This window comes from Haliaeetus albicilla, chromosome 11, assembly GCF_947461875.1.
Source record: "Haliaeetus albicilla chromosome 11, bHalAlb1.1, whole genome shotgun sequence".
In the NCBI taxonomy this organism is placed as follows: Eukaryota; Metazoa; Chordata; class Aves; order Accipitriformes; family Accipitridae; genus Haliaeetus; species Haliaeetus albicilla.
This window is the reverse complement of record NC_091493.1, coordinates 33,518,880-33,539,209: the sequence shown is the minus strand read 5'-3', so window position 1 is coordinate 33,539,209 and position 20,330 is coordinate 33,518,880. Positions and strand designations below refer to the sequence as shown.

Sequence of the window (20,330 nt, the reverse complement as noted above, 5' to 3'; positions counted from 1 at the left end):
CCTAAAATTATTTTTCTGATGTTACATATAAAGTAAATACAGATGATGTAAGTGGAGCAGAGAGTTAGTATTTTGGATTACTTATTATTGCTGTTCCCTTCTTCTATAAAATATTTAACAGGTTTGTTTGTACGTGTGTGTGTTTTACCTTACCCCGTTGCCAAAGAGTGTCATGAGAAAGAAAAGGGACTGAGGCTGACTGCTTTAAAATGGCTTTGTTAGTAATTTAACTTTGGCATAGTTTTTGTAGTGAACAAATGCTTAAGGAGTGTTAAATGAAATTTGTATTGTAATTCTGAAGCACTCATAGGGTTGCAGAATATTTAAGTAATGTAAAAGACTGAATGCAAATCATAACATGTCTTTAAAAACCCTAGACAAATGAAGCACATCTGATAAAAAAAAAAAAAGAAGCTACATTTCAACATGACAGCCAAATCTATCAAATGGTGCATCTCACTTGACATCTTAAAGATGCAATTTAAACTGTTCAGAATAACTGGCTTACCTTGTTGTGAAGGTATGAAAGAATTATCTGTTCCAGTCTTTGTCAAAGGCAGATTGTCTTGCGAAATATCAAACCCTTGCATTTTTTTGACTGTCTCCATTAATACAAAGTGGTAGTATCCAAAGGTTTCATACAAGTAAAAATTTAATTTTTAAACACAGAAAGAAACGGGAGAAAGACTATTTGCTACCAGCAACACACAGCTACTGTCAATATTTTTTTTCACCTTTAGCTCATAAAAATAAATCTCTCTTGCTATGTTTATAGATTTATTAGCAAAGAAGTGCAGTGTTGATGTTTACTATACCAAAGAATGAAAATTACCTCAAGAAACAGTCTATGACAAAAAATGCAAAACAGGACAACAGAAGGGGAAGAAATCAATGCAATATTTTATTTTTAGCTGAACTGATTGGGTGAGGAAATGTATATTTTTAAGTGGTCTAATCAGCTGGACCACATTTACAGCAGAATTCATCAGCCCATACAAGCAGTCATGTTTTATCAGAATGCTGTTGAAATCAACAGCTTAAAATTAAACAAAATGAAAGCTTGTGTTTTTGAAAGTAAGAAGATTATTTATTATTCATAAAAACATCAAATTAATTTTTAGAATTTCAAAGTAGCACAGCCAAGTACGGAGGCAGAAGGGGATGGGCTTTATAGAAGTCTTGAGTTCAACAGGACAGTGCTTCCTTCTTGTGGGAAGCGATGGCCTGCATTGCACTGCTCACTCTGCTGGCTCATGTCATTAAATCCAGTGCCCCAGTCCAGTGCCTGGCCCTGCTGCACGCTTTTTTGTGACCCCAAGGAAAATATTTACATTTCCTTTGCTTCAGTTCCTGGCTGTAAGAAAGGGAAAATAAGTCTTCCTTCTTCTTTCCCTGAGTCTCCTTTATTTGTGCTACTCTGGGGCAGAGAGCCATGCCTGATTTAAGAAGGATGTCAGAGATGGTGTAATTACTAGCTACAGGTATTTCCCAACTGCACAGAAGTACCTGGGGGGGTGTTTTGTACTTGTCCAGGGAAGTGCAGAAGAAGGGAGTCCCTACTTAATGCAAGAAGAGGGTCTTGCCTAAGGAGTTTCCCTAAGGGGTAGAGGAGGCTGAGCTCCCTGCTCGGGATGGTTTCTGGATCCTACTCCGCTCGGGTGGAGATGGTAAGGGTACTGAAGCAATGAGGCTGAGAAGGCAGACAGCTGATTTGTCAACTTTGCTGCAAACCTCCTAAGCAAGCTCCTCTGGCAAACTTCGTAAGAGGTGATTGGATTCTGACATCTCAGAATTATTGCTGCATAATTTGAAACACACCTGTTCATCACTCACATTTAGCCTGGTGTAATGCATATCATTAACACCTTCTGGTAAACCTCACTGAAGTATTCTGGAATAGCTAGTTGTTAGGGTGGGACAGAACAGAGTTGCCCAGTGTGATTCACACACAGGATTTCTGCACCCAAATGATGAACCTCACATTAGATTTAAAAATTAGCCCACCACAGTGGGCAATTAAAAACCGAAAGGATTTTTGTAGCTTGTATTGAAACAGAAACAATCTTAGCTTATTTTGGCTGATGCTGATTACTCTTAGTGGTCTGGTTTTGTTAACCAGTATAATCAAAATGCTGCCAGATTTGGGGTGGGCAATGCTACACAGTGATGCAAATAATGCAGCTCAGGCCCGACTTCAGCGGCTTCAGAAAGGCAAGATAGAGGTGGAAAATTCATCTTCACCAGTAAAGAGAAAACAGTTACTTTGAAGGCTGCCAGAAAATTGAAGATCCTTAATAGCACAACATAGTTTTGATAAAGAAGATGCCTGTTTCAGGTATAAAGAGTCCCAGCTCACCCACTGTTCAGCAGAGCTGAATAAAGCATATCAGTGAGTTCTTCCCCAGGAAAAATGCAACAAACAAATATTTTGCTGTACAATCAGCTGTCCTTCTTGACACATGGTGAGCATTGATGATAGAGTTTCTCAAGGTCTACTGAACAACTCCGTATGCAGTCCCACCTCCTAAATAGTCTTTTGGATGTGCTGGTAAACTGTTGTTTAAATGTTCTTCAGGAAGGAAGGACGGGTCAGGCAACGCCATTCAGACTCTGATTATTTTTATATTTAAAATTATTCCTTGGACTCCTGACATAGAAACAATCAGATGCTTCTGAAAGCATGTAGGTGTCCTTTTCCTGAACAAGTAAGTAGGCACTATTAAGGAATTTGGCTGTCTATACTTATTTTTTCTTCTCTCCCCACCCTCCCTTGTTTTCTTTTTTTCTTTTTTTTTTCTTCTTTCTTCTTTCTTTTTTTTCATCTTTCTTCATTTTTTTTTTTCTTTTCTTGTTGCTTCTTTTTGGATGCTCCTCCTAAGATAATTAAATGTATTTCAAAGGGGAATTGGCTAGAACTTTTTTTTTCCTATTTTATTATTTCCCCACTTGACTGTGAAATATAACCACAGTGCATGTGTGTGTCACTAGTAAAATACGTTAGCTGTCATTGTAACTGGAATTCACAGAAGTGTAACTCCCCTATATGAAAAAAGGTTGACAACACTAATTTGGAAATAGAGCTTTTGCAGTGGGCTGGGCAAATTTTTCATAATCTGTTGAAGGAGCCTTGTTGATAGTTTGGCGCTGACTGGAGAAGTGTCCTCTTCCAGATGATGAGGGTTGCCACAGTGGACAACCACGGCATTCCTCGCCGAGCCTCAGCAAAGTGCCAGGGCTTGCCACGTGCTTGGCCGCACGGTTCCACAGCCGCAGAACACAGACCTGGCAAGGGAGGAAGAGTTTAAGGAAATATTTTTCAGCACAGTGGGACACTTTCTTAGCAGCAGCCCAAGATAATCAACATAAATCCTACTTTTATTTCATGTTAGGTCAAGGCATGAGTTCTAGTAGACTGAGAACATAAAGTGTGTGTTATCAAATGATTTTTTAAAGTAAATTTTAAGATGTGTTTGCCTTTATGCTTAGACTCCATTAGCATTTTAATCTGGACCAGGAGTGTGCTTTTGAAGGGAACCTCTCACTCCATTTTCCCCACTTACCATGCTTTGGTTTACATGACAGAGTGGTGTTGGGACACGTCAACTGGATTCATTTTGGTTAAAACTAAACCGAGAGGTGTGCTCCAGAAGTGGACCTAAGGTACTGTAGATGCCAGCGGGTGCCCGGTCCATGGGATGAGGTTGGAGTGAGCCTAAAGTACTCTGCCAAGGCAAGTGTACTGTTGCACTGTGCAGAGCTCTTTCTGATGTGCTGTGCTACGTGCTAATGGAGATGTAGGCACATGAAACTGTAATTTAGGAGAAAAGCTTGTACCTTTCTTACAAGTGCAGGGCTACACACCCCCAGAATTTCAGATTTGATATCTCTGTTCTTTAGGGAAGTCTGGCTGCAGTGCTGAGCTGGTGGGAGTTACTGCAGTCAGCCAAACACCCTGGTACTGCCATGAAATTTGGATTAGGCTCTTATTTTCAGTACTTAAACCCACTTGCTTTAAGGGGCATGATACCATGCAAAGGTGTTTTGGGCACTTTTTCCCTTTTTCTGCTTTTGTTTGTTTGTTGTTTTTGCCTCACCTGAGACCCATAGAATGGAACGACATTAGATTGTGTACTCACACATTTCCATTTTCCCCAGAGACTATTGTGACTTCTTCAGCTCCCATGCAGCCTCTCTGTACATGACCTGGATGCTTTTTCCAGAGAAATTCAACTTTTGAAATGTTCCCAGAAATTTCTGTATCAATATAGTTCAAGTATGTGTTACCCGGTTTGAAAGTTCCCCTGCCAAAAGAAAAGCACAGAAGTGATGCTCTGTGTTCTTTACAAATGAGGAAAAAAACCTGCTACAGTTTAGGCAGAAAGGGAAAAGAGTTGTGGGATGCTATGAGAGTTGAAGCTTTGAATACTATCATTATAATTTTATTACTTTTTTTCCAAGAATTACCAATCAGGGACGTTATGCAAAATTTTAGCTTAGAACATGTTCTTGGAGAATATGTTCCTTGGGGAACGCACAGGGCTCTTGATTCAGAGCCTCATGCAGATCCGAGGCTTTCAGCTCAGGCAGTAGGGGATCATGTCTCGGGTCCAGAAACACCAAGTTCTGTCCTCTCTGCTAACTTGTCATTCAAGCCATGTAGCAAAGTCTTTTATAAAGTCCTTGTACCCTAGATTTTTCATATATAAAATATATCAAATACTTTTTTGGACAAACATTGTAACAGGGCTGAATTTAAGGGAAGATTAACACCCCTCCCTCACCCCCCCTCCACCCCCCAATATATATAATGCACTTTTCATTTAACCTTTTTTGTAAGGATTAAGAAGGAGTGTCTCATTGACATTTTGGTTGATTTCTTCTTCCAAATCAGTACTGCAATTTTTTTGCCTTCCCTGAAGCTATTGGGGCGGTGCTGAGGCTACCTCTTCTCTGCCAGCATGATTTATCCTGAATACCTGGAGGAAGTTCTGAGGACTAAATGTCACTTTTTTCCACGTTTGGCTGAAGTCTGTGGTGCAGATACCAGCTAGGCAAATTGGTGAAGGCCACAAAGTCTCTGTATTAACCTTACTTGAGAAAGCAGAGGAAACACCATTCCTACTTATATAGAGAGGTTATTGTGGATCCCACTACAGGCTTTCAGCCTGTAGACCCAATGTATAGGCTTGTTGGTACCTAAGGAGGAGATAGCTACTCAGCGGGATCTAGAGAAGTATGCAAATGACTTAGTTGCTTAAATCTCTGTGCCTTTCAGGATGAAAACACTACATTAATTAGCCTAGCCTTTGTCAGTATTGCCATGGGTTTTATTCTGGACGTTATTTTTGGAAAACGAGAGCTATCTTCAAAAAAATCCAAGTCAAAAAGTTCTCTCAGTGTTTCTGCTTGCTCTCAACCATGAAGAAAATAGAAAATTATAGTTTACATTCATGCCTTCTGCAGTATCAGTGTTCATTATAATGGAATGCACGTTACGGCGTGATATTAACATAGAAATTACCTGTAGGTGTATCGTTGCAGTAGTGTATTTGCAACCAAAGGTACTCCTGGTACAGACCAGTAACAGGGCTATGTTCCAAACACAGAGGAGTTTGACTTTACAATATTTAAACTGTGCTCTGGACAAGGATCAGTTTATGAGATTTGAATTCACATTTACTCGAAAAAGCCAGGCTGAATGGACAGGAATCCCAGATTCTAGCACAGTTCATAAGCAAGCTGCAACTTTCTTACTCAGGTATTCCCTAGAGGAGGGAATGATTAAAGAGATGACTGTATATCGTGCAGCTCTTTGTCTTCTCAGAGAAGATCACCAAATGATGTTTGAGTTCAGCAGTAGCCACAGAGCTGTTTGCTCTTGCCCACTTTGCTATGCTAATCATCATCCTCAGCAAAGAAAATACAGAGCAAGAGAGACCAGCAAGGAGATTTTGACCAGTCTGTAGCATGAAGAACTTCAACCACTTATCAGCTACTTTTATTACTGGTGTAAATCACAGATGATGCAGAACAAGATGAGACATGTAAAAATAGCTGTGTATAAATTCAATATGATAACTATGATAGAGCCATTTTTTCAACAGTCATGTTAAACTTACTTGTCAATTGTGTATTTTTTCCTGATCCCATTAGTTCCTGTCAAGGCTACATCTATATTCCCCTTCATGGTTTCTGTTGCAGATACTCTGACACGTATCTTTTTTCGCCAGCCTTTGAAAGCAAAATGAAATAGATTATGGTTTTAAGGAGATTTCTTTCCTAATGGTAAAACTTCTCATATGTTTCAATGTCTTTCAGGGAGAGGAAAGGATTGCAAAAATGTGCTTGTAAGCAAACAAAATGTCACTCTTTATTAAGGCAAATGTTAGTTCTGCGTGGTTCTGGTGGTATTAATTCCCTTGACAGCGGTCTAAATCGCAGATCCTGTCTTTGCTGACCTACTGACTATGCTGAGTATTTAGTCTGCCATGGCCAATACTGTACCTTGCTCTTCTACTTGGCCTCACTTTTAATTTTGTAATTTCTTACACTTATGAGCAATTTGGGGGGGCTCATGGGTAGCATGTTAGCTCTTAACTATGAAGTGAGGTCCACAGGACTGCTGTGTTGTTGTTAAAGATATATTAAACAAAACTGGCTGCTTTCCCAGGATGATCCCGATATACAGAGTGTTTAGGGGTTTTCTTATACTTGTGCACAGCCCAACAGCTGTCTGGAGATGCTGTCATCCCACGTGTCTTTCTAAGGCAGAAGCAGGGTCTCAGATGCAATAGCACATATTGATTTCAAGTAACCCGGTTTGGGAAGTTTTTGTACTGGCCTTAATTTGGGCTATGGAAAGGAGAATCTCTTCACTCACTTCATAAGATTATATTTCGTTTCAGGCTATAATTTCTATAAACTCAACAGTTCGTAAATGTTGAAATTAATGTATTCATTCAGATTTGAGAAATTACTAGTTTCTCTATACTCAAATTCTTTTTTTTACTTTTTACTCTTATAGAGTCGTGATATAAGATTTTTTTTGTTCTTAATTTTGCTTTCATATTTTAGTGCCTAGTGATTAAGGACCTCAAATTCCCTCTATCATTCATTGCCCTTGCAGTTCATTACCTGTGATGGATTACAATTTATTTATGAATTTTCTTATTTCCCAGTTCTGTGGCTGCTTCTACTCTAATCACAATTAAAACTATATTTCTTATTACTCCCTGCCATTTTGACTTGATGAGCTTTCCAAAATTATCCTGAAATGGTCCAGTTTTATAAATGTTTGTTGATAAAAACAACATAACTGTTTCTGATTTGAAATTTTACACTTTCGGCATAACATTCCTTCCACCTTCAGCTTTATAGAATTTTTGAAGCCATCACCTAATTAACAAAATTTTAGCAGGGTTTCTAACTCGGACGTCAGCATTAGTTGATCTGTTTCTACAATTATCTCAGCCTTTCCCAGATAATGCTGGTACTGCATGATCCTAACACACCTGAAACTCTAGATTTTGGACCAAGTGCCACTCATTAACTGCAGCAGCTCTCTGTAGAAATGTAAGATATTTGTTCATACATAATTCTTTGCCGCTTTGGAGTTCACCACCCAAAATGAGCACTTACGAGCATATGGAGGGGAGGGCCCTGTGTTTAAATAAACCTTTTGCTGTTCTTTTTCAGTTTTATGTAAAAACTTATCAGCATAATGACCCATCAGTGGGCATCCTTCCTTCGGACATGGGAAGCAGTCTCCCTGGGGGGAAATAACAATGTGTGTTACAAGACGTTATCTGTTTTAATCCCACTTCTTAAAGTTTAAGAAATTAGGATATTTCAGCTTTTTCCCAGCTTTTCTGAAAAGGTGCTTGCTTCTGACTTCAGATCATATCTTCAGTATTTATCGGTGTGGTAAAAAAAGGAGCTGAGATGGTCAGTCAGCTTATTTCATCTGGTTGAAAATAAGAGAGAAACAGGTTGAAAATCTGGCCTAATTCCTTATCCTCTTGCAGAAACCACAAGTAAATACCTTAATGCATGTTGTACCTTATTACCTGATCTGTAAAATACAGGTAATACATTCATCTTTCGTAGGGTCTATTGAAAGGTTGTCTGCTAATTATTATAGGGTGGGTAACCATATTTGCAAGGAGGTCTAGCTGGATATCTCACTCATGTGGTAAAGATATTTAAGCTCAGGAATACCGAAGCTTGGGGTCTCAATTTGGGATGTGTTCTGTCTGCTTTTCAGCCTTTATTCCCATGCAGAACCTTAATAAAATTAATCTACCTACACAGATCAAGCATTCAGATCAGGACCTTGATGTCCATTAAAAAAAAAAAAAAAAGTTAACCGTGAATATTTTCAGTGAAACTGATTTAATTGCCCTTGGAAAAAAATAGCATTGTTATATTTAGATAGTTCAATTTTGGTGTTTGGGAGGTTCTGTAGGAACTGGTGTTTGTGGATCTTTGGCTATTTGGGCATTAGAGGAATAAAAGGCTAAATGACCATGTTTATTACAAGATTGAAAAAAACCATTTCCCTCGCATGACTAAATTGCACAGAGTTGAGGTTTTCAAGTCCTGAATTACATCAGACTTCCAAGTTACGTGGTAACATTGCTAAAACATTAACAACTTTTCTGTAGTATTGTAATAATTCTATTTGGGAGTAGATGGAAATAAATTCAGACTCGTCTTCCTCCGTGACTAGTCCTAAGTTGCATTGCCAGAATTGGTCCACTAAAACCCCAGTTATATCAGGCATGAAACACCAGGACATTATTCTGCCTTCTTTCTTGTGCCACCTGAGGGTTGTGTGTGCAATGCTGTGCTGCATAAATATCTCCCCTGCCCCATATGCTGTGGATGTTTATTGTTTATACAGATGTTTAAACATTTCTGAAATGCAGAGGCTGTCCTCTTGATGATGGTTTCCACCAGGTTTAGACGGACTTCCTTCAACCAGAGTGTCCCTCACTGCTGACCTACACAAAAGGTGAACCCAGCCACTGCCTCTCATTGCCCTCTTACTCAGCTCATCTCTCCGTTTGTAACTGGTTTAACTGGTTTTGGTGTTTATATTTACTGCCTTATTTTCTTCTAGATAATTTTTTTTTTTGAGGTTTTGCTGCTTTTACATTTTGCCTGGTTTTTGGATATGGTCTTGGCTGAAGCTAGTCAGTGGGTCTGCATAGCCCCCTTGTATCCCATGATCCAGAGCGTAGAGGTTGTCCCAGAAATTATTAAGAGAAGAAGGGCAGGGCTATAACCCTTCAGATAAATATGTACCTGATACTTACCAATACAAAAGCTCTGTATGTTTCACACCGATACCCAACAAATCCATTTGGAGTGATAATACTCTCGGCATAATACCGGAGGCTTCTTTTATGTCCACATCCAAAAGATCTATATTCTGGGAAAATGCCCAGGTAAAAAAGATTAAAGCTATCATTAACCTGAAGTCCATGCCAGAGCAACACTTGTGGGTCTCTTCCTCAAAAGCATTTGCACATATACTGACATCTCAGTTTAAAAAATAGTAATAATCAAAAGATGTTTAAAGTGTGAATTATTTGGTTTTACAGTAAAAAGTGTACTTATGGCTACATGTATCTTTTCGATGGAGAAGAGCTAAGTTCTAATCTGCGTGTCCCTCTGCTCATGCTGAAGTTAACAGACCTGGAGATGCACCAAGGCAGACCTCGTGCAGCCTCCCATCCTGCTAGGTGTACTTAACTGCTTTTATTTTAGCATGAGAACTGAGGAGGATTTAGGAGAATTTCTCTTTGATATTTCGAAGACTGGAATAATTCATAGTGACAGCGTTTGTAAAGCATATAGTAGTTACTATGAAGTAGTTTTCATTTGCTTACCATTATCACAACATGGTATTTTGTTAAACCACATTTTCCACTCATTTCTAGAATTAAAAGTAATTGTAGTAATTATTTTAACTTCAGTGGCTTTCAATGTTTTTAAGCTCTAGAAAATCTGGGGTCATTTGACAGTGGTGATTCTGTGAAGTGCTCTGAGAAGCAAGGAGTTTGGCAGTGTGTCCTTGATTTTGTCAGAATTATTTGTAACAAGTACATTTTCCCATTCGAGTGAAATTTATAAGCAGTCAGTGCAGGAGAGAAGAAAGTGCTATTTGGGTTGTATTTACAGGTCCCTTGTAACAAGTATTTTCTTCATTGGCTCTGAAGTCTCTCCTTTATCAAAGCACAATATAGTAAAGTTAGGTTGTATAAAAATAAGCTCTACTCTGCTTCAGCATGTGTTGGGGCTCACCTAATCACAGGGTGAAGTCTTGGAGGCACTGAAGTAATTGCGAGCTGGCACAGTTTACACTGAAATCAGAATTTCACCTACTCTCAATATTTATGCACCTTAGAAACAGACCAGTTGGTATTGACCAGTTGACACACATTGTCCTTTACATAAGGAAAGAAAAAAACCACACCAAACCCCCTCTGAAAAGTATCTTTGTCTGTTTTTCTTGGAAGTAATCTGCATCATCAGGGCTTCCTGAGTATGTTTTCTTTATAGTTCCTTCTTTAAATCTAATTCAGAAGGGTCTGTGCTTTTAACTTTAAAAACCTCAGCTCTTACGGTTCGCTTACTTTGTGCTAGTGCCAAATTCACTTAACATCTATACAATGGGAACATAATACTTCTCTCCCTACTGCGTCAAAAGCTGTAGAAAGAAGTTACTAAATAGCATTTCTAAAACTCTTCATACATAAAAGCACTACATAAATGTAAATATTATCAAACAGAAGAGATATGCACAAAGTAAGGTTTGACCAGGAGGCAGGAGTTAAGTCTGTCTCTATTTTTAGGAGCTATATGAACAACCAACTCCATCTGCTCGTGTTCAATAGAGCTGAGTTTCTCCTTTGCCACAAAACATTGCAAACAGCCTTGTGAAATGTATCTGGAAAATATTTAATTTTTCTGCTGAAAACACAGACATTCTTATGCAGTCCAATTGGAAAATGTTTTGGTTCCAAGTGACTTTGTGCAGAGCCAGCTTTCAGTCTTCTTTGTGACTAAGTTCTCCAACAAGTTCTAAGACAGAGCATTTTTGACAGCCAATTACTTAACTAGTGGTAGGGATTTCAAAATATTTCTCATTTCTGTAGGTTAGGATCAGAAGACAGGATTTTGGGGATCTATTGTACTGGATCCCAGGGTAATTCTGATTAACTGCCCAGCTTTCTTTGAAGAACATGAACTACCAATGGAGCAGTCATTTTATCATCTTCTATATTTTTAACCTTGTGCTGTTCCCTTTGAAGACACTAAAGCTTTTAATGGCATGGATGAATATGTCTAGCCTCAGTAATATTGGAATTGATGTCTTTCTAGGGAGAAAGGAAGCTCAGATTTTAAAATACTCATTTTTGGATTATCCTTGAATGAAATTTTACCAGTCCTTCATGTGTGGAATTCCCACTGAGGTCAGTCTGTTAGCACAGTGGCTCTTAGAAAGGTTGTGAAGAATAAGTCTGCATGCTTTAACTGAAGTTTCCATCTGGAATTTGCATTGGTTAGTACAAAAGAAAATTGGAGGGTATTTCACAAGCAGCTTTAAATCTGCTATTTTTGAGCATTCTCTCCCTACTCCAAATCTGAGCTATATAAATAATATATACATTCAAAATGCTTTACCTTAGCCTAGCCTTTATTTCTAACTATAGCTTATACTGAGGTATTACTCCTTTAAAATATATTTACCTCTCATAAGGTCATTGATATTCCGAGTTGCAGGAGGTAGACGAAGCTGCTTGCATCCTGGCATCTTCTTCCCACCATTTGGGTAAAAATCCAGGTGGCCACAAGTCTGGAGAATCCCTGGAGCTGAAATGCACAATGAATTGAGGCTGATCACTCAGGTACCCTGTGGGAAACCTCTGAGTTAGTTTCAGCCTTTGTGTGAAAACTTACCAAAGTCAAAGAAAAGATGACCAGCATGAGTATGAATTATATCAACAAATTTTGCATCTGAAGGATCCAGCCTAACTGTTGTGGGAGTATACTGGAAGAGGGGCCCAGCTGGATCCAAACCTAAAGGAACGGAGATACATCTGCTTGAGTAAATAATACTATATGTATGTCATCACACAGAGTGTGTGTACACTGTATGTCATTACATTTCTGCCTTTACATATAAAAATCCATTTTGTGGTCCAGAGCCAGCAAAACAAGCAGAGTTTTAATAGAAAGGTGGCTGGAGGCATTGCAGCACAGTAAAATGCTGATGGGTGCTTGGCTTACTTTTGGGGAACAATGTTATAAGAAGAGGTTTGGAGGTTTTTTTTACATGTTAGTGAAAAATATGAAATCTTGATATGTTACCCTGAGCATACAGATTTGTTTGAGCATTTCGATTTGATCAAAAATCTATTTTTGTTTCCAAAAGAGCTTTGTTGAAAATGTTACCCCTTCACTTCAATGTCAGTGAGCTCTCTCCAGGGCTAAAGCAACACAATTCTGATCCCAGTTTCCCTGAATTGCTTATGTGCAATATCTACGCAGATGTCCTGGTTTCATCTGGGTTAATCGTCTTCCTAGTAGCTGGTACAGTGCTATGTTTTGAGTTTGGTATGAGAAGAATGATGATAACACACTGATGTTTTCAGTTGTTGCTAAGTAATGTTTAGTCTAATGTCAAGGAGCTTTCAGCTTCTCATGCTCAGCCAACAAGAAGGCTGGAGGGGCACAAGGAGTTGGGAGGGGACACAGCCAGGGCAGCTGACCCAAACTGGCCAATGGGGTTTTCCATACCATGTGATGTCATGCCCAGTATATAAACTGGAGGAAGTTGGCCTGGGGGGCGGATCGCTGCTCGGGAACTAATTAACTGGGCATTGGTCGGCGAGTAGTGAGTAACTGCATTGTGCATCACTTGTATATTCCAATCCTTTTATTATTACTATTGTAATTTTATTAGTGTTATCATTATTAGTTTCTTCTTTTCTGTTCTATTAAACTGTTCTTATCTCAACCCACGAGTTTTACTTTTTTTCTGATTCTCTTCCCCATCCCACTGGGTTTGGGGGCAGTGAGTGAGCAGCTACGTGGTGCTTAGTTGCTGGCTGGGGTTAAACCATGACAGCAGAGAAAAGAAATGACTGGAGGAGAAAGGAAAGCAGCAAATAGCCTTTAAAGTGATGTGTGAGTGTGTCATGACGCTGTGTCTCTCTGTGTAGCTATGCGACTAACAGCTTTCTTCCTTTTCAGGGCATCCATGGCTGTTTACTCTCTCGTCCTGACATACTAGATCTAGAGTTTTTAATTTTTCATTTCAGCTCTTCAATCTTTTGAACTGCTGAAAAGTCATGTTAGAGTGAGCTTTTAAAACCAAATATGACAATGAGTTGCTAGTGTTTTACAAGTCTGTTATTCCACATGTAATACAGTATTTTGTTCCTGTTCTTTTATATAATTAAAAAACATAACAAAGTGTTCCCTGGGCCATGTTGTGACCTGTGAAAAGTGACCTCTGTTTAGCCACAGTCGGGACAGTTAAGCCTTTCTGATCTGTTGCACTTGAGCCTTTCTCAGAGCTGTGAATGTTGACGTGTGAAATGCATGGCATGTGATAGGACATGACTTTGTTTGTGTGCCATCATTCTAGCCGTGTACTGTTATTTGAAAAAAACTAGCATATTGCGGTATAGCAATATTGTGTGTTTATAAGGCAGCACCAGTTCCTCAGTTCTCTTAAGTCGCATGAAAATATACAGCTTCATCAGTTGAAATAGCTTCAGTACCTGTTATTCTTCCAATGCCAGGTTTCCTTCTCCCTGCCTCCCCTGCAGCATGTGCTCCAAGACTATGGCCGATGAAATGAATGTTGGCAGGAGAGTAGCCATAGTCTTTCTGTGAAGATGTATAGAAAGGAAAAAGCAAGCGTGTTAAGCAGGGGATACAAGGCTATGGCACTGCACCATGGCCCCGTGCTGTGCCAGGACGTGGCCAGACCAGCGGGTGACGGAGGGGAGTGTCTTGGGTGGGAAGTTACTGTTGCGGGTGGTGGGATCTGTACCTAAAGTGAAGCCGTTCCCAACTCATCCCATCCCCTCTTAGATCACGCCTCTGGAAGGGAGTAATCTCTATCAGGAATTGGCCCTTATGATAGAAAAGAAGAAAAAGGGAATTTCTCCACATAGCTCCCCCACATTTGCACCGATCGCTTATCCAAAAGGCGAATGACCCCACTGCCTCACCCCTGAACCTGTCTGTCCAGTCAGGATAGTGGTCTGTGGTGGGGGAGTTTTGAGTGCCTTTGTCTGTGGCATACCCTCCGTGTGAATCAAACGGCCGTCCTGCTGTGGAGATGCTCCACCATGCAGGTCCTGCAGGACGGGGAGGACCATGCCAGGAACGCTGCTGGTGTGCCAGGCTCAGCTGAGCTTCTGCACGGGAAGCCTGACATTGGTGGCTGCAGGAGAGTCACTTCTCTGGGCTGTGGTTCAGTTCTTTCAGGAGGCAGCGTGTGTGACACACAGCGGGATGTTTTAATCCTATTCATTCTCTATTACCACTCTTCCCCCTGCTGGTTTTGCTAGACAGTCTCCAATCTGATGTGTTATCCAGTAAAAATCATGAGCAAAACTTTCAGAAACTATGGGACCTGCTTATCTGTGGTCTGACACTAAAGTAAATATTTCCATCGGTGCAGGATTAGAGACTTTTAATGACATTTTCAGCTGCGTTATTGAGTACCTCTGTACTTCCTGACTCTATTGCATCAAATCTTAAGGTGCCACCCTGAACACGGCCTTTACCATACAGACTATGCGCCAGCTTTCATGTTCCATGATACTTTTACCTCAAGAAGGTTCACCAGATATACCAGCTCAGCCCCTACAATGCGGACGTTGTTAACTGCTTCAGTGTACAAGCCACTAGAGCCACCTCTCCAGTCGGTCAAAATGCAGTTCACATCTTCAGTGTGAAACATAAACTGGGGGAAAACATGAAAACGGGAGAACAGAAGCAAACAGGCATGAATTACCATTGTAGCAGGGTATATGCAAACAATATTTTGTTTCACTATAGCCAGGGACTCTCTTTATGTGACTGGTAAAGACACATCTTTAGTATATAAATTCCTGCTAATACTGAAGGATGAACACAAGGAGGCAGAGTGGAAGCAGTGATTTGAACACCGTATAAAGACACACAGAAGCTTGCTTCAGTTCTGTTTTCCATTCAAGATGCCTTGCTTGGCTTTAGGGTATCAACTTTTCTTAATGACAGTACCCCAGTTAGAAAAAAGAGGATAGTATGACTTCTTTTTTATTGTCCAAGCTTTATTCTTCAATATTTATATGCTTGGATCATCTAAAAGGATTCACAAATTTGTGTTCATGTTCTTGAATTGCTCAGCCCCAAAGTTCAAATATTTTAACCAAAATGTTCTATTTATACACTTCTGGCAATGGAACATTCTGATTTTTCATTCTGAAACAATTTCATTTTTGAAATGTGCCTAAATAAAATGAAACCAATCTGCTGAACGAAGCATTTTGTTTTTATTAGATCAAATGCCTCCCTCAAAGTGAAATGTTTATTTTGACCTTTTGCTGAGGTGAGAAAAGTGACTTTTTTCCCACCTTTATTATTAACAAGATATTGAAAAATCAACTATAGCTTTCCCTGTGGAGGTGAATGCAGCAAAAGGGTATTTAGCAAAAGGCTGAAGTGCACTATACTCATAGCTGGGAACAAGAGGGTGGTCATGCGCAATTGAGCTTCATTCTGAATTTTTTTCCCCTCATATATTCCCTGAATTAAACAAGAGAACAGAGGTGCACATTTTATGTGGGAATTTTAAGCCAGTTGATAGGGTGATGTGGATATTTGCACTTTCCAATACAAGTAAAATGACTGTCAGACAATAGTCATACCATACCCTGCATATATTTGTTATCCAGGGGAGGTCCGCTCCAACAAGATGGCCATGTATAATGAAGCGAGTTTTCCTGTGTGTTCGGAAATTTGAAGCTTTGATAGTTGAAGGATTTGTAGCAGAAATTTTCTGTGTCAAAAAAACCAACCAACAAACAACACAACAAGGATGTGACTGCTCCATCCCAGTGTACATTTTGGTACAGGGCGGAGTAGCCCAATGGTTAAGGCATAGTTCTGGACTCTGAAGAGATGGGTCTTGTTCCTCGCTCGGAAACTGCCTTGCTGGGGGATATCAATTAATCGCTTCAACAAATGATTCACTTCTGCTTGTTAATTGGACTAATGATACTGGCATCTTTTGCACAATGCTTTGAGATGTAGTGGTACAACATGCCATGTAAATACAAGATTTTATCAAACCTGGCCATAGAAACACAAAGATAGCATCTTCTGCAAGATATTATGCAGTTGACTTTGAATCTATACCTATTTTTCTTTTTTCTTTGAAGATAAGATCTTCATCACTAAGCTTATTTTATGAGAAAGCCCACCAGGCTTACAACATCAGAGGCTGTAGGTATTTGGGGGTTTATTGAGAAGGAAGGCAGTATTTTCTTTTAAAGAAATTCTGATTACTGGGTTGTTTTAAAACTTGGCTCTTACTTATTTTTTGTTGAGGTTTCGTAAGCTTAAAAGGGGACGTCATGCACTAATTAGCACATATCTCACCTTCAGTGAAAGACTAATTAAAGTTAAAACCTCATAGGCCCTCTCAGCTAGAGATGATGGACTTGTTCTGAGGTGACTCAAACAGGTGAAATTATTAAACACCTCCACTGTCTGTGACTGCCATTTATATAAAAAAACAACTAGGAAGCCTTTTTCATGTAGTGTAAGCCAACAACAACAAATTGTTTCCCCTCCCCTTTTCATATTAATTTGCTTAATTTTTCTTGCTCTTTGTCCAAGTAAAATTCACACTCCCTGAAGGTAATTTCTTTTCTTTCTCCAGACTAGTCTACAGCTCCACAAAACTGCTTCATGCTATGGACAAGCCCACCTCCAACACCCTGAGAGCATTGTGCTGTGAGCTTTTCCCAGTACTTGCTGATCTTCAGAGGAAAGGGCTGACACACTGCTGGCCCCTTTCAGTATGTTCCCGTTTGATCCATCCTAAACAGTCCTGCAGGCTCCTTTTAGCTACGTCCATTTATCACACTGTCACAGTCCAGAGCTTCCTCTTGCTGCCACTAGTTTGCAGATGTTGTAGATAACCTCACCTTTTAACTTTTTATCTTCCATACAGCTCCAGCGTCTGCTGTCTCTATGCTCCTCTACCTGATGTGTCTTCATGAGGGATAACCTGGTTCAGCTCTCTGTAAAAGAAACCTCCAAGCTCTCTCCATGGTATATCTTACCAAGTCTTTGTCTTTAGCTTTTTAGTCTCCATTTTCCCTCAGTCCCAGTCTTCCAAAAAATGTTTAATATTTGTTTGTTTTCTTTATCCATGCCTGTTTCATTCTCTTTTTGGTTGTTTCCTTCTTTTTCCATGCATGATTTCATTCTCTCTTTCATTTTTTCTTTAGTCTCCTGTTTTACTTTCTAAGCTTTCCTTTTATTTTTCGTCCTATTTTCATTCCTGTCTTTGGTGAATGTGGATACTTTCTCTTCTGATCTTCACTCTTAACTATCTACCTGCTCTTAGGGCTCAGCATTGGCCACCGCGTAAGCACAGCCTTTGAGACCAATCGTACATAGTTCAGAGGACCTAGTAATTGTGTATATGAACCACATCCCTATGTCATATGTATGGGCCTGAAACACGTTTTTAATCTGGAGACACACGGGAGCCAAAATTGAGCTTTCCTTTTGTACTGCCCTCCCTACCTCTGGCTTTATAATGCTAAACCTGAAACTGAATTTGGGCCATTAGCTTACTGTAGAGTATATAGAATATATCCAAAATATCTCAGATAACTTGTGTTAGAAAGCTGTGATTAATATGTTGTAAATACACCTGGCTCATTAGAGAGCTGAAATGAGGAAAAAGAAAAAAGATGGAAGAAAATTATGATGGACTGTTTGTGTGTAATATAGAATTGGGGCTTCTCCTGGGAGACTTATGAGCAAAAATACGGGAGAAAAGAAACTGTCCATATAATTTGTGGAATGTGTTGTTTACCATCAGTATTTAAAAACAAAGCACTTTCTTACTTGATATTTCATTATGTTGTCTCTAGTGTAAAGAAGGAATTTGGTGTTCACATCTTCTGGAGAGCTGGGCAAGCCTGCCAGTTGTCTCCCTGGGATCCCAGACCAAGGGGGGCTATCTGTAAAGCATCCAAGCCTTTTGTAGCAAACTTCCCTTCCTGGGGTATGCAAAGAAAAATGTTAGTGTTCTGGGAACGTAGCAGGTTATGCTGCCACCACTTTACAAGAAGCTGGCAGGATAGTGGTTATACCAGGGAAGCAGAAAATGGCTGATTCAGATTAGGATGGCACTTGTGCTCATTTGTCATTAAGGGGCTCACTTGTGCTCTTGTGCCTTGTGCATGTAGCAGGGACTTGAACTTCAAGACTAATTCCTGCTGCAAACATAGTGTAGAGCTCAGCTCAATGAACTCAGGAGAATGCAGGATATGTTTGGTCAAAGATATGGTTAACACAGCCATCGGAAAAAGACAATAAAATCTTGATCCTTTATGGATCCAGAGAATAAACTAGTTTTTGCTGCCAGCACAGAACAGTCCTTCAAATTAGTCCTAATGCTCCAGGGATTATCTAAATTGTTATTTCTTGTGCAATAATTCATCAAGGAGTAAAAAGAAACCAAAATGTTAAAATAAATACCTCTGGTTGCTCCACAACATACATTAAACATCTCCCTTATGTTTTTATTACCGTAAGATTTTAGTGGAAGCAATAAAGTGGAATTTGAGTAGAAGCCTAGAGAAAAGCACAGCCTCAGGAAGTGTGGTCTCTGCCTGAAGGACTAGAGTTTCCTAATTTCTATTGTGGTTTTAATACAGTAATGATACAAATATGACGTACGGGTGTTGCCATTAAATGTCATCCTTACCCACTATTATACCACAATAGTTGTGAAATCCCAAATAATTTTAATTGCTATTAAAAAGATACTGAAAACAATGAGAAACTATTGTTAATTAAGATAGGTGACAGATTCACAGTGCCTTAGACTGTGACTTACTCTATTCATTGCCCTGTACGAAATGCAGGGATAGAGTGATATGTACTGGAAATACATCTACAGAAAGAAAAGATTTAATTGTGGAGCTGCAGCAAGAGACTCCTCAAGTGACCCAGTCATTTTCACAGGGGTCTTTCCTCTGATGCCAGCAGACTTTTGGACTGTGTCTTTTTGTTTCTCTCTGCTCTTTCTGTGTCCGTCCCTCTTGAAGTATTTCTTTCCTATCGGTAAAGAGGTGTTTTGGACCAGGACTATCTTCTTCTCTGCATAGCACTGTGAAGAGTAAGTGCCCAGGCTGGCATTACAAGTATTGTAGCTACCATAACCGCTGGTATGGGTTGAGGGTGGGTAGGGGAACCTGTTCTGGAAGAATTTTAGTATCAAATCATATATAAAAATACCTTTCTAATTCCTATTCTGTTTGCTAGCTGTAAAAACCTTTACAGAATTAAAAAGTAATAGGTTAAATGTGGGAAAGACATGACATAACTCGGTGCTCCTAATGAAGAAGTATGTTAAATCCATTCTAAAGCACATCCTTTTTCTAAAATACAGATATTCTGGTGTAAGCTGCACACAACAATTTTTACTGTTTATAGACTTCATCAACTATGTGTCTTACCTCTGGCTGCATTGAGAAGAAAAAGAGTAGTGATCCATACTGCAAACATCTAAAGCAAATAAGAACACAATTCAAACATAACTAAAAATAGAATCTGGAATTCACCTAAGGGTTTCCTTGGCCATTAAAAAAAGTCATAGTGGCCATAGGAGTACTTCAGGCATTTAATCAGTTGGATCCAAAAGAATCAACACTTCCTTGCAGGTAGCAAGGTTTCAAGAAAATACCTTTGGGATTCTTTCTGTTTGCCATGGAGATTTTGCATATGCAGGATATCCTCTAAGCATCTTTTAAAGATTGTCTTCCTGACCTTGACGAACAGAAGCTGTTTTTCCTCTAGAGCTGCAATTTATGGGCAAGCAAATGAAATTCTTAAAGGATTTGCAACAACATATTTTTACAGAGTGAAGTTTCTTTTAACATTTAATAGAAAAGTTACTCATAGAACTGCTGTTCAGTGACTGTATTTAAAAGAACCGAGGAACAAACTTAATTTGTGTTTCTAAATCATATAGATAGTCTTGAAAACTCATTTTGATCATTGCTATCAGCCAT

At 39.4% G+C, this 20,330-nt stretch overlaps 1 protein-coding gene across 1 annotated transcript; it reads right to left on the bottom strand.

Moving 5' to 3' along the window:
* Positions 1-1,440: 1,440 nt before the first annotated feature.
* LOC104323249 (pancreatic lipase-related protein 2) lies at positions 1,441-20,106 on the bottom strand. Its single transcript, XM_069797062.1, has 13 exons — positions 20,003-20,106; positions 19,776-19,824; positions 18,157-18,311; positions 15,944-16,069; positions 14,858-14,992; positions 13,797-13,905; positions 11,968-12,087; positions 11,758-11,880; positions 9,318-9,433; positions 7,639-7,768; positions 6,120-6,231; positions 4,137-4,301; positions 1,441-3,282 (listed from the first exon to the last, which is right to left on the bottom strand). Exons 1-13 carry the CDS (start codon positions 20,060-20,062, stop codon positions 3,219-3,221), a joined length of 1,464 nt encoding a protein of 487 aa, XP_069653163.1. The 5' UTR covers positions 20,063-20,106; the 3' UTR covers positions 1,441-3,218.
* Between the last annotated feature and the right edge of the window lie 224 nt (positions 20,107-20,330).

Bases quoted from the DNA above. Each gene is read 5' to 3' on its own strand.
- LOC104323249 (XM_069797062.1), bottom strand. From the start codon at position 20,062: ATGCTTAGAGGATATCCTGCATATGCAAAATCTCCATGGCAAACAGAA. The intron at 18,312-19,775 runs GTAAGACACATA...TGCATACCCCAG, and splicing joins TCTTCTCAATGCAGCCAGAG to GAAGGGAAGTTTGCTACAAA. The intron at 7,769-9,317 runs GTAAGTATCAGG...ATTTCCCCCCAG, and splicing joins CATACAGAGCTTTTGTATTG to GGAGACTGCTTCCCATGTCC.